This window comes from Rhinopithecus roxellana, chromosome 4 (assembly GCF_007565055.1).
Source record: "Rhinopithecus roxellana isolate Shanxi Qingling chromosome 4, ASM756505v1, whole genome shotgun sequence".
Taxonomy (NCBI): domain Eukaryota; kingdom Metazoa; phylum Chordata; class Mammalia; order Primates; family Cercopithecidae; genus Rhinopithecus; species Rhinopithecus roxellana.
In genome coordinates this window covers 157,067,667-157,085,096 of record NC_044552.1, presented here as the reverse complement: position 1 = coordinate 157,085,096, position 17,430 = coordinate 157,067,667, and the positions used below count along the sequence as shown (strand labels likewise).

Below are 17,430 nucleotides of genomic sequence, written 5' to 3'. Positions count from 1 at the left end.
CTTGCCTTTTACCCATGCAAAAATCTCTTAAAGACATGGAATTGGCCAGTCTCACCTGTGGGAAATTGGGAAAATTAGAGGTGTTTAGTGACTTCTTGGTCTCACCAGTGGTCTTTAGTGCTGCTTAGGAGTGGAATAGGCTTCCTGACTTCAATACCAGAGGTTTTCCCATCAGATAGTGCTGAATTTTTGATGAACTGTATGGCAGTAGAAATGTCCCCATCACTTCAGACTTAACAAGTACTATACTAGATTTGAGGGCTTAGGGAAATACCAGAAAAATGCATATTTTATAATTTGTAAATGTCTGTACAATAGACCATGTTGCCTTCAACCTATCAGTGTATAGTAAGAGCATAAATGCTACCATACTTCATTATGTCATTCACTTAAAAATAATACACTATAAATGACGTTAATAAACTAATGCCAAATTTATATGAGGTTCTTCGATTATTCGAATTACAATTTTAACACATTCCCTATTTAGTTTTAGTTTTTACTCTTTATGGGTTCATTCTGGTTGCTGAACATTTCACTTTATTCTGGAAAAGCACCTCATTAACTTTGTTCTTTAATATATTAAGCTTCCTGCTCTTTTGCACTTTTGCTTGGCTACTGCTTGAGAAACCTTTAGGTATTGCCTTCCATTTTCTTATTAAGAAATTTGGAATCTTTTGTACCATGGAATGATTTTAGTACTTTAAACATAATTAAGACATAAATATAATTTGATGGTAACCTTAGAGATCAGCAAGATTTGGTTAATACGGTTTTATTCACCCTGGGCTTGAGTTATGGAGCTTTTCACATGTCAGTAACACTTCAGTAGTGTTGTGTTTTTATTTCTGTTGTTAATGTAAGAGAAGGTTTTATGCAGGCAGGTGTTCTCAGGCTCGGGTGTTGGCTATGGAGAGATGAAAATAGAGCCCTCCTTCCAGACTCTAGAGCTCTAACAGACTGCAGAGGAGGGTCTCCACAGCAGCGCTGTTCGCTTAGGGGGAAAATTCTGGTGGGTCTGTCCTGTGCGTTTTCCGCTGCCCACTAGATGCCAGTAGCACCTTCCCAGAAGTGTCTAAGACATTGCTGGAGACAGAGTTGTTCCTGGCAGGCAGAGTTGCCCCTAGTTGAGAATTAGTTCCTCTAGAAAAATCTCACAGATCTTTCATTTTAAATTCTATTGAATTGATAGCTCAATTGTTAAAAATATTAAAACAGGGGTTCCAGTGTCCCTGAAAATGATCGATTGGCTTCCATAGCTGCTGAATTGCAGTTTAGGTCCCTGAGTCGTCACTCAAGCCCCACGGAGGAACGAGACGGTGAGTGTTTTAAGGTGGTGGCTGCATTCACAATCAGCCTAATCACAACCGGCCTAATCATTTATCCCAGTTCACCAGTTTCTGTCGTTAATGCCTTTATGAGGATTCCTTGAAGATTCGTTTTTTTGGTCCTTTCTAAAGGAATGAAGGGTAGGAAGCAGCAGAGCTTTCTGAGAAGACTTACTGCTGAGCACGTTGGCCTTTTAATACAGATGCCTTTTTAGCTCTGTTAGCATTTTATAGGTCTACTTTTGTTGCTTTAAAAATATTCTTCTAGATATTTTAACTGTTGAATACTTTTATTTATTTAAAAAATACAGAAGTGACACTGTGTTGGTTGATCATATGTAGAAATTTCATTTATAATGCAGCCCTCGGAAACCTTTGCTCAGGAACCACTTTGCTGCCTCCATTGGAGCAGGGCTGGGGCTCCTGAAGCCGACATCTTGAACGAGGTCCCCAAGGAGTCCACTTTTTGCACTGTATTCTGTTGACTGTTACTAGTGAAAAGATGAGTGTAGTTAAAATCCTGTAACCCCATTAACTTCTTAGTTGGTGCAGTTTTTAGAACTGATTGCAAAGATAGTTTCTCACACCCACATCAAACACACCAAAAATCAGTAAACAGAAAGGACACGTTGCTTTTAACCATTACCCTTCCTTTCAGTTGTTCTCAAGTAAGCGTATTTATTTCATAAATCTTAATTTGTATAAAAATAACTTCCTGCAGAACCAGCGTATCCAAGAGGAGATTCAAGTGGGTCCACAAGAAGAAGCTGGGAACTTCGGACACTAATCAGCCAGAGTAAAGGTGAGAGGAGTGTTGAAGTTAGACAAACAGACAAAAAAAAATGGCTACACATAAGGGGAGCAGTTTCAGATAAAACTTGATTTAGCTTCTGAATTATTAGACCTCCTCCATTACTATTTTGTGATCTCACACCTCTGACATCACTTTCTATTGTGTACTGTGTTTGTGTACATTTCCTATTTCTTGTAACAAACTACACGCGCCTTTGGGTCTCTAATCTGTTTCACTCATCTTTATATTCTTAAAGCAACTTAGCATAACTTTTTGTCCATGGTAGAAATATAATAAACATTTGTGAAATAGCCATTCATAAATTAGACATTGAGGAAAAGAACTTACCTTACAAAGCAGGTGATTAATATTAATCAAAAGGACAAATAGCAGAAAAATCACTGATCTGGTATTTAATGATGTATGAAATGCTTTCATGTCTTTTTTTGCACAACAATATTGAGCAATAGGCAAAATAGATGTTGTTCTCTTTTTATAAAAGAGAGTTTCTAAGCAGCCCAATAATTTGGCCAAGGTAGTCAATGACAGAGTGAGGACCAGAAGGCACTTCTCACAAGTGCACTCCACGGCAGCTTCCCTTTGAACTGTGTGTGACTGACCAGAAGAGTATTTGTCTTCCAAGGCCCAGAGATGACTGGAAGGATTTTGTGGAGGGAGGAGACTGGGCTGGCCCTTTGAAGGAAAGACAGGTCTGCAGCAAGCCAGGAGGAAAGGAATAGAAGGAAGAGCACCCGGAGGCCTCGTGACTGCAGAGGAGAGCCACTGGGCCGCAGATGCCAGTGCAGGAGAAACTGGAGGGTGAGGGGAGATCAGATCATGGACAGCTGTCAGTGACCGGCTAAGTAATGAAGGCTTTGTCCAGAGGTGGTGGGCAGACCCAGAGGCTCTTGAGCAGCTGGTGTGTTTGGGATGTGGGAGGCTGGGGATGAGTAAGACGCTGAGATAGTATAGTCAACTAGCCAGAATTGAGAAGGTGGGCAGATTCGTTAGAATGCCGTTGCAGAAATTCCGTATAAATAATATGATTTTGAACTAACGGGGGATTTAAAAGAGGTAATGGCAGCAAGAAACAACTGACAAGCCTGCTGACAGAGTAGGTGTGTGTCGAGGGTTCAAGTTGCGGAGTTTTCCTAGGCTTGAGCCTGGTGACAGGAAGCCAGTCTCTTCAGTGGCTCACATGTAATCAGCAGTTCCCAAGGATACCAGATCTTTGCCATGTTTTTCAAATCAAGTACTTTGTGGTCAAGTAAACTTGGGAACCACTTGGAATTTTGTTTCTCTTGTGAGAGTTACAGTTCACATTGACATATTAAAGACAAATGGCTGGGTGCGGTGATTCACGCCTGTAATCCCAGCACTTTGGGAGGCCGAAGCAGGAGGATCACCTGAGGTCAGGAGTTCGAGACCAGCCTGACCAACATGGAGAAACCCCATCTCTACTAAGAAAACAAAATTAGCCAGGTGTGATGGCGCATGCCGGTAATCCCAGCTACTCAGGAGGCCAAGGCAGGAAAATTGCTTGAGCCCGGGAGGCGGAGGTTGTAATGAGCCGAGATCGCACCGTGGCACCATCGCACCACCGCAGCAAGAGCGAAACTCCGTCTCAAAAAAAAAAGGCCAGGCACAGTGGCTCACGCCTGTAATCCCAGTACTTTGGGAGGCTGAGGTGGGTGGATCACGAGGTCAAGAGGTCGAGACTATCCTGGCCAACATGGTGAAACCCCGTCTCTACTAAAAATACAAAAATTAGCTGGGCAGGGTGGCGGGTGCCTGTAGTCCCAGTTACTCGGGAGGCTGAGGCAGGAGAATCTCTTGAACCTGGGAGGCGGAGGTTGCAGTGAGCCAAGATTATGCCACTGCACTCCAGCCTGGTGACAGAGGGAGACTCCATCTCAAAAAACCAAACAAAAAAAACAAGGAATCTTGATAAATTTTTTTAAAGCATTTCTCAGAAATATTTGACTGTGGAGTGCATGGCCTCACTGCTGTTAAAATCTTGCCCAGTGCTGGGTAGATTTGCTGTGTTGTATATTGAGGCGAAGGAAACAAATTTGGATCCATATTTTAAAGAAATGATTGTAATAAGAAATTATAATTGGGCCATTATAAATCTTTCAGAATTTCTCTTTTCAGATTAACCTTACAGTCATCCCAGCCTTCAAGGATCTCTTCATCTGAGCCAGGAAACTTAGGCTCTTGGGTAATTAGGATATGGTATGAAAAATGCTGTCATAGAGAAGAGGACAAACCATGGTTTTCAAGTTGCGGGTTGTGAACCATTAGTGGGTTGTAAAATTTTAGTAGGAGTGATCAGCATTTTTTAAAAAAGAACATGATGAAATCAGAATCACATGTAGTAAGGGTAATAGCTCACAGAACTGTTAAATGTATAAAAAGTATTTCTTACTGTGAGTCATGATAAAACAAGTTGGAGAAATAGAGATACATTGCCTGATGGGAAAATGAGGAATAATGGCCATAGCTAATATTATTGAGTTTTACTGTGTTCCAGCCACTGGGCTAAATGCTTTACAGGTATTATTTCATGAAATCCTCACAGTAGGTCTGTGAGATTGGACTTTTTACCTTTATTTTACAGATTAGGTTTTTAATGTTTAAAGAAGTTAATTGCCTTGCCTATTGTCAAACACCTAGAAAATGGCGAGGCCAGGATTTTATCCCAGGAATTTTGATTCTAGAGCCCTTTTTCTGTACTCTTCCCAGAGAAGGGAAAATCCTTCTCATCAGAGATGGCTTCCTAGAAGAGGCATGGCATTTCAGCTGCACTGTGTGAGTAAGATTCACTCAACAGATACTCAGGTATGAAGAAGGTATTTTAGGCAGAGGGAAAGGTGTAAAAGTAATGGAAGCAAAAAGTAGTTTGGTGTGTTCTGTAAGAGTCTTTCATTTTGGCTAGTTTGAAAACATAGAAAAGACAAACTGGGTCCAAATTCTGCAGGCGTTTGCATATTTGGTTAGTAGGTAGTGGAGCACCATGAAGTAAGTGTTTTTTTCGTTTTTTTGTGTTTTGTTTTTGAGACTTGGTCTTACTCTGTCACCCATGCTGGAGTGCAGTGGCGCAATCTTGGCTCACTGTGACCTCTACCTTCCAGGCACAAGGGAGCCTCCCACCTCAGTCTCCCAGTAGCTGGGACTACAGGCACGCACCACCATACCTGGCTAACTTCTGTATGTTTTTGTAGAGATGGGTATCATGCGCGTCGATGTGAAGAGACCACCAAACAGGCTTTATCTGAGCAATAAAGCTTTTTAATCCCCTGGGTGCAGGCGGGCTGAGTCCGAAGAGAGAATCAGCGAAGGGAGATAAGGGTGGGGCCGTTTTATAGGATTTGGGTAGGTAAAGGAAAATTACAGTCAAAGGGGATTTGTGCTCTGGCGGGCAGGAGTGGGGGTCACAGGGTGCTCAGTGGGGGAACTTTTTGAGCCAGGATGAGCCAGGGAAAGGACTTTCACAAGGTTAATGTCATCACTTAAGGCAAGGACTGGCCATTTTCCCTTCTTTTGTGGTGGAATGTCATCAGTTAAGGCAGGGGCAGGGCATTTTTACTTCTTTTGTGATTCTTCAGTTACTTCAGGCCCTCTGGGCATATACATGCAAGTCACAGGGGATGGGATGACTTGGCTTGGGCTCAGAGGCCTGACAATGGGGTTTTGCCATTTTTCCCAGGCTGGTCTTGAACTCCTAGGCTCAAGCGATCTGACCACCTCGCCTCCCAAAGTGCTGAGATTACAAAGCCTGAGTCACATGCTCCAGTGAATTAAATTTATGTAGGACAGTAACATGATCACATCTTATGTTTTAATAATATGGCAAACAAGAGCGTGGAATGGAGAGAGGAGAAACTAGAGGCATTTATATCACTGCAAGATTTTAGCCAACGTTCTTGGGAAAGGAAATCGTTTTTGTGTGACTAGCTTATATTTTATCTGTGTACTGTATAAGGGGTGGCATATGCTGGAATTAGTAGCGTTTGAAGAACTTTAATTCACCTGTTTATCTGAGTAGATAATAAGGTTTGCTGTAATGGAGTGCTAATATATATTGCTCTGTCATTACTGGTTTCTCTTTTGGAAACTGACTTGATAACAGTGATTGGGACTAATGAGGTTTTGGTTCTCTCTGCAGATACTGCTTCTAAACTAGGACCCATAGAAGCTATCCAGAAGTCAGTCCGATTGTTCGAAGAAAAGAGGTACCGAGAAATGAGGAGAAAGAATATCATTGGTCAAGTTTGTGATACGCCTAAGTCCTATGATAACGTCATGCATGTTGGCTTGAGGAAGGTGACCTTCAAGTGGCAAAGAGGAAACAAAATCGGTAAGGAAATTAAGGAACGTGATGTCAAGATAGTCCCTGTTAGAAGTAGCAATAGTTAAACACTTCTTTAGGTTAAATCCTATAGAGTTGGCCCTTTTTTCTTGTAGATATAACAAATATGCATTGTTACCTTTTTGCAGAGTGGTCTGGATTTTGTTTGTTTAATTTGTAAAATGTATTCTAAGAGCAATACAAAAGAGATTTCTAAGTGGTTCATTACATTGGATCGTTTTGCTTAATAACCCTGGAAGTTGCCAGTGGAGAGGCACCAAAAATTGACCCATTTGTTCTAGTCTCTCTCTCTCTCTCTCTCTCTACACACACACAGACACACACACACACACACAGACACACACACATACAGGACATGATTTGAAGAGAGACTGGATACAAATGAGGACAAGACAGTCTTCTTTTCTAAAACATTGCCTCATTAATTAATTAATTTCCAGGTGGAATTGCTTCTTGTAAAATAACTAGTGGTAAATTATGTGAGGGAAGAAGTCTTGTTTGTTTCAGATCCTTTCCCCACTTAAATGTATTTATCTGTCACACATCTAGGTCTGAAGAGGACGAACACAGTTGTATTAATAATATGGGACTTTGTCAGCCTGAGGAAACCCAATGTTTCCTTAGGTCTATCAAGGAGGGCAAAAACCACTGAAAACAATCAAGTACTTTATAAATTGGATTAATTACTGTTATCAGTCTTGTTCAGGCACATATCCTCTTGCTTTAATGTCCCAGAAGGTATGTTAGGGGATTTTCTGCTCCCACACACACACACACACGGACATGTGCCAGTGAGGTAGACAATGGCCAGGCTTAGTCCTGGCTGTTTTCTTCTGCTCCGAGCCCCAGCCAAGATCTCCTTGAGGGGTGTGAGGGCTCAGAAGTGCACAGCAAGGCTGCTTTTATTGGTCATTGTGATGCTTCTCCTGGGATTTACCAAAGTTGGTTCTGCTCTATTTAAAGATACTTGTAGGTAAGACATATTAAAGAGATTGCCTAAAACTTTAGTTATCAGGGAACATTTAGAAAAATTTTGGATCTTGCAATAGTAAACTGCAGTAAACCTAATTATAAATATATAAATATACGTCCAAAATAATTGGACAGTATTATTGCAAGTTTAAGGAATGTAAAACAGCCCACTGCAGTGGCTGGAAGTGCAGCTTGTTTGCGTTGTTCGCAGGGGAAGGCCAGTACGGGAAGGTGTACACCTGCATCAGCGTTGACACCGGGGAGCTGATGGCCATGAAGGAGGTGAGTCACCTGGCTCCCTGGGGCCTTTGGGCCTGGCGGCTCTGGGTGATAGAAATTCCGTAAAGACGCTGGTGGTGATTCAGTTCTCTGTGCATAGAGCTGTCTTCAGCACCAGCACTGCGACAGTCAGGACCAACCAGGCAGATGCACTGTGATAACACACACAGACAGTGAAGGGGCTTACGATTCCAGAGAGGGTAATAAGTCAAACAGTTCTAACAGCACAGGTGTGAGCAGTGCCTACGAGGGTGGCAGAGCTAAGTTTGGTGAAGGCTTAGAGGAGATGATTAACAGTAGTGTCTTATGGGGGCACTTTTGGGGGAGAAGATAACAGTTATGATAAGCTTCAGAAACAACTGGCATTGAAACCACTGGAAGTAGGATGAGGAAATGGCCAGGGAACCTGAAGTGGAAACAGGACTCACTGCTGTCTATGGAGACAGCCGGTTTGACATGGAAGGAGAGGAGGAGCGGGGAAGGGAGGCTCCAGCGTCTTGAGCTTGCTGTGGGGCCGCTTCCTCCTCTACACGATGCTCCTCACTCCACTCCCTCCCGGAGCAGAGCCTCTTCCTCCTCTGTGCCCAGGACCTGGCCGCACTTCTGTGACTTCACTCCAGCTTGGCTATAAACTTCCTTTTTTCTTAATTTTTTGTTATTTTTAATTGACAGGTCATGATTATATATATATTTATGGGGTATAAAATGATGTTTCAATGTATGTGTATAATGTAGAGTGATTAAATCAGGCCAGTTAACATATTCGTCACCTCACTTTACAGATTCGATTTCAACCTAATGACCATAAGACTATCAAGGAAACTGCAGATGAACTGAAAATATTCGAAGGCATCAAACACCCCAATCTGGTTCGGTATTTTGGTGTGGAGCTCCATAGAGTAAGCCGACCCTAATGACACTCTTTGTGTGAGGAATCAGTGAGGGCACAGAATGGAGTCCTGTTCTACATCACAGGTCTTCTCATTTCAGAGCACAGTAACTTTGCCTAATTCTCAGGAAATCTCCATGAGTTACATCATTTCTGCCTTCTCTCTGAAACTAGAGGAGTTCTTCCTAAAATGTAAGTTGTAGACTGTAGTCATTAACCCGACATCATAAAGCACTGAAACCCATCCTGCCAGTCAGAAGATTCTTCTAAAACGCCCCTTACACCACTTCTTGTGACTCTTTTTCCACTTTTTTGCTGAACCACTGTTGAGTACACTGTTAAGTAATACTGGTTTTTCTCTTGTATGTATTTAGGCAGCCATTGTGAAATGAGAGAAAATTCAAACCTCAAATTGAGTTTCCCCCTTGTGTTTAGAAATAAACACATCGAGGGAAAGAGGATGACTTGGAGCATCGTGGTGTAGAGCATGAGCTTCCAGGGGAAGTTGGAAATGGATCATTTTTAATGTTTTTACCAATTATGTTTAAAAAGGATGTGTTTCAGTACTTAATAATGTATTTGTAGGGACAACCCTGTTGGTCCCTGTCTGAGATTATATAGCAGACTTAATTTCAGAGGATAATAGAAATTGATTCCCTGTGATTTGGAGATGTTCTTATCCCCAAGAGCTGTATAATTCCAGACAGAGGAGGCAGGCAGACACCTCTGTAGAGGACTTGGAAACGACTGTTGTGAGACACATTCAGTACTCAGGATGCAAGTGTAGTATACCGTTAGAAAGAACATTCCTTTGGGGTGTGACCTAGGACGTTTTCCAGATTTTTCACTAGCGTACATGTAAGGAAAACCGTAAACACAGAGCTGCCCTTTATTCCTCCCGCAGGAAGAAATGTACATCTTCATGGAGTACTGCGATGAGGGGACATTAGAAGAGGTGTCAAGGCTGGGACTTCAGGAACATGTGATTAGGCTGTATTCAAAGCAGATCACCGTTGCGATCAATGTCCTCCATGAGCATGGCATAGTCCACCGTGACATTAAAGGTAATCCCACACCCGCCTGGCTGCTGTGGGTTAGAGCCACTGGTACCCAGCACGTGGGAGGTGCTCTGAAGACATTCATCCCATTCCCACATATGATTTCTCTAGATGGAAATACCTTTCATTGAAATATGCCTCTATAAGGATCCTGTTTTCAGAAGCAAGGTAGAATCCATGTCTCTCTACCCAGGAGTCCACTCTGTCTTTCTGTTCAACACTGCTTTTAGAGAAATCTGTTTTCCCAAAATGAGGTTTGCTATTTTTATAGGCCGATTTGGCATAGCCCATGTAGTTACCAGACATTCGTGATCAAAGCAACCTTTTCTTCTATCAGGATTCTTGTCTATTTATATATGAAAATCATGAATATGTAAACCGACAGTAAATCAGATCAGAAATGCACATACAAATTTGAGGCTACGTTTTTGAGACAAGAATGGGGTTTACACAAACCTTGAAATCGAGTTCTGCTGAAGGTTAATTGGCCATGCTGATGGATTAAAAGTGCTTTTCTCATAGCACGGGAGGAATAGCTGTGCGTCTGTCTCAGAATGGTCACCGTGACATTTGCCTTAACCATACCATGCCCTCCCCCTCACCTTTGTATTTGCAAGTCTTAAGGATAATTAAAATGGGGAAGTATTTTTGTGCCTAATTGGCCGTAGGCTGAAGAGTTTCATTCTGTCCTGTAGTCTGAGGCTAACCTAAACACATTCACTCAGGAACCGACCTGACTTCTGACCAGGGACGAGACCCAGTGTAGGGGGCTGTTTTGGATGACACCAGTCTGCTTTGGTCTGGGTGTAAGAATTGTTCGTGCTCTGTAATGTGGCTCACCCTGAATCACGCAGCGTATGCCAATCTTGTTGGTGACCTGCATGTCCACTACCTTGCTTTGGTGTCTCGGGTCGTTCTGTTGTTGGCTTAATTGGCTCTTTATCAGGCTATAGCATAGCCCACGTGTAGTCATTCTGCCACAGACACCACCCTCAGTCTCTGTTCACTGTCACAAAATGGTGTCTTCATGTTTTATTCTGTGGCAGGAAGAGACTCCCTTAGAATCTGAACCAAGTCAGCTCACTGATATCCTTATCGAATGCTTTCTAGTTCAGCATAACTAAGAAGGTACAGATGTAGAATCGTTCGAGAAGATCACGCTGCCCTTGTAGTCAGTTGTGGGGAGCATCAGCTCTGGGAGCACTGATTTATGAGGATTCGCTGTTGACCTCAGCTCATCAGATGGCTGCTTGTCTATTCCATTGGCTCTGTGTTGTTGCTTTTCGAAGGCGGTACCACAGGACACGATTCCAGAGATAGCATGACTTAGTTGGAGCCGTAATATCTTATAGCCTAGAGCAAAAGGCCAACCTGTCCTGAGAGATGAACAGTATCCCCAAATTCTAACTAGACTACAAGTTAAGCATATATATTGCTTGTAGGAATATTTGAAAATTGCAGAACAGTTTTCAGTCACAAATCCCAGGGCCTCAGCTGGGAATCTGAAGAACTGCAGTGTGTGTGCAGTTCTCATCTATATGTCGCTTCCTGTTTCAGACGCTGCTGATTGTACACATCTCTAATTCTCCAGACTGCCACCACAAGCATTTGTGTTTTGTATGCGATTTCTTTCTAAGTATCTCTGTGGGTTATTAATGTTAGAATTTATGCATGTATTTCAGTTCAGAATTTATTGGTCAAGGCTACCTGCGCTGCTGTTAAAATTTTATTGTTTTGTGTTAACATTTGTGAGTGAGTAAGGTTTACAAATCTTTCTGTGATTACACCTTGTAAGTCAATTTCATAAGCCTTTCTATTGTTCAGTTTGTGAATGAAGTTCCTGGTAGTTTAGATTACCATGTAACCTTGCCCACATTGTGTTTCAGAGGCTGCGTAACAACTGCTTGTTTCTTTTTAGGTGCCAATATCTTCCTTACCTCATCTGGATTGATCAAACTGGGAGATTTTGGATGCTCAGTAAAGCTCAAAAACAATGCCCAGACCATGCCTGGTGAAGTGAACAGCACCCTGGGGACAGCAGGTAGGGACCAGCTTGTTTGTTCTTTGCACTCTGACTTCATGTAGCATGCTTGGGACCTGCATGTTCCCTTCACCTTTCTTTGTCAGTAGAGATGGAAGAGCAGGTAAAGGTTTTCAGTCGTGAGAAGGACTGCTTCCTCACATACTTGGGCTCTCACCCAAGATTGGTAAATTAAATGACTCATTTTAGGTTACAGGAGAGAGGAAAGCCTCTTTTTCTCACCAGAACAGCTCTTTTGTTGCTTGCATTGTCTTTCTTAAAGCCGTTGTAGTCTGAACAACACTGTGGTTCAATGGTGATGGTTCGTTTTGATCACTTAGTACCAGGAAATTTTGCCTCCTCTTTTGCAGGTTAAATTTTCCATTTTCATTGTGCATACAATTAATTTGAAAATGCGTACATTCAAACGTTGTCTTTTAAAAGAGAATTTGTCCCTTAAAAAGTTCGTTCAGCAGGTTGATTTGAACTGTCTGAGTTTTTGATGTTTCCTATTAATGCAGGAAAATAATATTGTACAGTATTAATTTATTGCTTGGCTCTATTAATACGTGGTGATATGTTTATAACCCATTACTCTCAACATATCTGTGACTTTTAAAGCATACATGGCACCTGAAGTCATCACTCGCGCCAAAGGAGAAGGCCATGGGCGTGCAGCCGACATCTGGAGTCTGGGGTGTGTTGTCATAGAGATGGTGACTGGCAAGGTAAGTGGAGCCCCCACACCTGGCGGAGGAACTTCAGAAGGGCACTGTGCATTGACAGAACAGTAGTTAATGGATTGATTATTCATTACAAACACTGTAGACACTGAATAATGAACATTATTAGAGACAAAAATCTGATCCATTGAAAGAAACAGTAAGATTAAGACAACTGACAAACTAGGAAACAAATATTTGTAAGCTATACGCCACAGAGAACTCTTAGGAGTGAATTTAAGAAGCATAAACCTCTCATTAAAATACAGGGAAGCAGGCAGTTACAAAAAGCAACATTAATAAGTTGGAAACATATCCACACAAAAACCTGCACATGAATGTTAAGGCAGCATTATTCATAATTACCAAAACTTGGAAGCAACCAACATGTTCTTCAATAGGTAAATGAATCAACTGTGTTATATGCATACAAAGGAATATTACTGAGCGATAAAAAGAAACATGCTATCGAGCCACAAAAAGACATGGAGGAACCGTAAATACATGTGGCTAAGTGACAAAAGATGCCAGTCTGAAAGGCTTGCACTCTGAGCAATTCCATCTAATGACATTTGGGAAGAGGCAAAACCACAGGGACCGTAGAAAGATGAGTGGTTGCCAGGGACTGGGGGAACAGAGAGACGAACAGGACGGAATTCTTACCTACTCTGTAGGATACAGTGATGATAGATACATGTCAGTATGTGAATGTCCAAACCCGCAGAATGTGTGACAGAGTGAACCCTGATGTAAACTGTGGACTTCAGTTAACAGTAGTGCATTGACATTGGTTCATCGGTTCTAAAAAATGGAGCACACTAACACGAGATGTACATAGTAGAGGAAACTGTGGGACAGAGAGGGATATGGGAACTCTCTGTACCTTCCAGTTAATTTTTCTATAAACCCAAAACTGCTCTAAAAAGATTAACAAAAGAAAGCATGAAAAGATGACAACCTCATTAACCAGACTTATATATTCAAAAGTGAAATCTTTTTACTTAGCATGTTAGTGACTTTTTTTTTTCTTTTTTTTTTGAGTTGGAGTCTCGCTGTGTCGCCCAGGCTGGAGTGCAGTGGTGTGATCTCGGCTCACTGCAACCTCCACCTCCCAGATTCAAGCGATTCTCCTGCCTCAGCCTCCCAAGTAGCTGGGATTACAGGCATGTGCCACCACGCCTGGCTAAGTTTTGTACTTTGGTAGAGACAGGGTTTCATTGTGTTGGCCAGGCTGGTCTCAAAAACTCCTGACCTCATAATCCACCCGCCTCAGCCTCCCAAAGTGCTGAGTGACATTTTTAAAGATTGAGAATTCTCACTTTAAGAGAGTATATAAAGAAACAGATATGTTTTGGACAGAAATTCCATGTGGTGGGGCTGCTCTGGAGATGTTTCCAATCTCTGTCAAAATTTTAAATGTGCATAGCACTTAAACCAAGAAGTTTTCTGCTTCTGAAAATGTATTTTGTGATGATAATATTAATGAGCAATTATACAAACGTATAAAGACGCACGTACTGCGTTATGTGTAGCTTACTGTACACATACACTATTATAGCAAAAAAGTTAGAGACCTTCGTTCCTAAGTTAAAAGTTAGTGTTAAGTTACTAGTAGGAAATCAGTTAATTATAATGTAGCTATGCCTTGCAGCTGCTGAAAGAGATCACATATAAGTGCACAATAAATATTAGCTAACATTATTTCTATTAGCATTAAAATAGAAAGGTGGTGGTTGTGATATCTGTGTTATTCCAGTAAAGCCACACATGAAAGAACAGGTTCTCATATTGAAGAATACATATTGGCAATAACGAAACAATAGTTTAGAAATTAGAATGCCATACACACTTAGTTCCTTCCCCTATGAATCTCATTTTTCATAGGGTCATAATGAAATAAGCTTTGCACTAATGGAATTTTTATTTTTCAATAAGGTAGCATATTAACCATCCCTCTAAGAGAATTGGGTTTTGTAGACTTTTTTATATCATTTTATATATTACATTTTTTAGTTGCATGATGATGGTTTCTAGATAATGTTGGACTAAATAGTGTACCCCAAATGGAGTAGGCAAACTATGCTGGCCACCTGTTTTATAAATAAAGTTTTGTTGCAACAGTTATACCATTTACATGTTGTCCATAGCTGCTACCATGCTGCTGTGACATAACTGAATAGTTGTGATAGAGATCATATGGCCTGTCAACCTGAAAAATTGTTTGGCCCTTTTAGTAAAAACATGCTGTCCCCTAATATATGTATTAATTATGAGATGCTTAAAAAGGGACTGAACATTTGCATTGTTTGTGGCTATATAATATTAAAATCTGATTTTTTTAAAACATCTTTTTTAGAGGCCTTGGCATGAGTATGAGCACAACTTTCAAATTATGTATAAAGTGGGGATGGGACATAAGCCACCAATCCCTGAAAGATTAAGCCCTGAAGGCAAGGACTTCCTTTCTCACTGCCTTGAGAGTGACCCAAAGATGAGATGGACCGCCAGCCAGCTCCTCGACCATTCGTTTGTCAAGGTTTGGCAGATGACTGGATAGTCTTTTTCATGTTGAAGTGTTTTTAAGTTCTGTTTTGTATCCAGACGTTAATGAAGTTTTGAAACTTTAAAGTAGCTATATCTGAAGTGGAAAGGAACTAAATGTATTATTATGCCAGGGATTTTTGTATGTGTTTTTTCATTTGGAAAATGTTCTTTGAGGTTCTTCTACTTGATCTCTTTTGATGGTGCATTTGAGATACACTGGAGACAGTAAAATGGAATTTTAAATGGGACTGGATGAAAGAGTTTCCACTCTTGAGAGTGTGTAGTCTACTTGGAGGGTCAAGACAGTAATGACTAATCATTACACTAAGAGCTGTGATAATGCTAGGTAAGGTTACTCAGAAGAGGAATTTAATTAAGTCAGCCAATCTCAGTTCTTTTTTCTCTAGAATGAGGTACTAGAGGCCAGAAGTAGGGGAGTGGGCATGGAAGACAAAGTAAAGAAGCTTGGAAACGCTCACCCTTCAGAGAGAGTGGGATGATCACAGAGCCCTGTGTAGGTAGATCCTGGTGAACACAGGATGTGGAAAAGGGCAGGAAGATAAGGCTAGAACAGTCACCAGGAGCAACATAAAGGAGTTTCCATTTTATTATAAACATAAATGATGACATAGTGTTTTAGAAAGATCACTCTAGAGGCAAAGGAATTGAGAAGGTTCTGATGCAGCCAAGGGGTTGGGAGAGGGTGTTGCAGGTGAGTGATCAGTGGCATTTAAGAGTTAGAGTGCCTGTGACTGACCCCAATTGGATGTGAAAGGTGAGTGAGGGGAGGAGTCTAGGGTGGCTCCCAGGTTTCTGGTTTGTGTCCATTTGCCAGAGTAGAGAAAGAAGCAGTTGGGTGAGGGGTGGGTCCGGAGGTGGTGGGTCCTCTTTGGTGGATGAAGCTTGGGGTACGTTTGGAACATCTGCTTGGAGATTTCAGATGGGCATTTGGATATCTGGGGCTGGCACTCAAGAGGGATTTGGGGTAGGGCACAGGTGTGGGAGACAGAAGTATTGCTGGGAGGGTCCACAGAGGACAACGGGATGAGAACAGAGCCCTGGAGAGAAAAGCCTCGCAAGACCCCTGCAGGAGAGCCCCTGGGAAAGGAAAGGAAGGGGCGGAAGAGTGGGGTGATGCTCTTCTTGGTAAGTGGGAGTAAGGGGCAAGCAACTGGACCAGCTATGGAGATGTTAGGGATTTGTAATTAAATAACAATGTATGTCTTAGTTATAAAGTGCCTAACAATTTGTATTGACCTGAGAATGCACATACGCATTTTAGAAAATGCTTTCATTAGTCAATTCCCAGGCTTAACTTCAGAGCAGTAACTTACCTTTGCCATTGTTCATTACATTTCTTAAGCCTTTCCCTCTGTGCCCAGCACTGTGCTGGGAGCATCAGGATGAGTGGATGGGGCCTTCCCCGTAAGGCTCACACTGTGTGTATGCACAAGTACACATCTGCCTCTGCAAGGGCTCAGCTCTCTCCTGCTTCCTCACAGGTTTGCACAGATGAAGAATGAAGCCTAGTAGAATATGGACTTGGAAAATTCTCGTAATCACTACTGTATGTAATATTTACATAAAGACTGTGCTGAGAAGCAGTATAAGCCTTTTTAACCTTCCAAGACTGAAGACTGCACAGGTGACAAGCGTCACTTCTCCTGCTGCTCCTGTTTGTCTGATGTGGCAAAAGGCTCTCTGGAGGGCTGGTGGCCACGAGGTTAAAGAAGCTGCATGTTAAGTGCCATTACTACTGTACACGGACCATCGCCTCTGTCTCCTCCGTGTCTCGCGTGACTGAGAACCGTGACATCAGCGTAGTGTTTTGACCTTTCTAGGTTCAAAAGAAGTTGTAGTGTTATCAGGCGTCCTATACCTTGTTTTTAATCTCCTGTTTGTTGAGTGCACTGACTGTGAAACCTTTTACCTTTTTTGTTGTTGGCAAGCTGCAGGTTTGTAATGCAAAGGCTGATTACTGAAATTTAAGAAAAAGGTTCTTTTTTCAATAAATGGTTTATTTTAGGAAAGCTCAGTTATATTGTCTTTTAATGGTTAACAGCTTATGAGGCAACCCAGTATGATTCAGAAGTCTGTCATTTTCACTTACCTGTTCCTCAAAAGGAGGAGCACAATCGTGTGTGCTAAAGGTGGTCACTGGGTTCGGCGTCCCTTTAGGATCGCCTCGCTGAAAAACAAAGGAAATAAATGAAGCAATACTAATGACGTAGGGTGGTTCTTTTTAATTATTTTATATTAACCAGCAAATTTATAACAGATAAAAGTTTAAGCCTTGTTATCACATGTTGGGAGTTCACTTTATTTTTAAGCCAAGATGTGTAGGTGCTTGGTCAGTGTAAATACTGCTGAACGAGCTGATGAGAAAGCATCTTCTTCAGAAGTAAACATTTCAGCAGTTAGCTTTCTAAAATAGCCCCAAATTATACATCATT

General features: G+C 41.7%; 1 protein-coding gene across 4 annotated transcripts in view; it reads left to right on the top strand.

Annotated features, from left to right (window-relative positions):
* Positions 1-17,012, top strand: part of MAP3K4 (mitogen-activated protein kinase kinase kinase 4) — a 129,468-nt gene extending 112,456 nt beyond the window's left edge. For all 4 annotated transcript variants that reach the window (XM_010373155.2, XM_030929027.1, XM_010373154.2 and 1 more), the window contains 10 exons: positions 1,219-1,319; positions 2,050-2,130; positions 6,290-6,481; positions 7,677-7,747; positions 8,527-8,643; positions 9,538-9,697; positions 11,610-11,732; positions 12,333-12,439; positions 14,790-14,969; positions 16,480-17,012. In XM_010373155.2, coding sequence (XP_010371457.1) covers positions 1,219-1,319; positions 2,050-2,130; positions 6,290-6,481; positions 7,677-7,747; positions 8,527-8,643; positions 9,538-9,697; positions 11,610-11,732; positions 12,333-12,439; positions 14,790-14,969; positions 16,480-16,500 — 1,153 coding nt within the window. In that variant the 3' untranslated portion in view covers positions 16,501-17,012. The remainder of the gene's footprint in view (positions 1-1,218; positions 1,320-2,049; positions 2,131-6,289; positions 6,482-7,676; positions 7,748-8,526; positions 8,644-9,537; positions 9,698-11,609; positions 11,733-12,332; positions 12,440-14,789; positions 14,970-16,479) is intronic.
* The last annotated feature ends 418 nt before the right edge of the window (positions 17,013-17,430 follow it).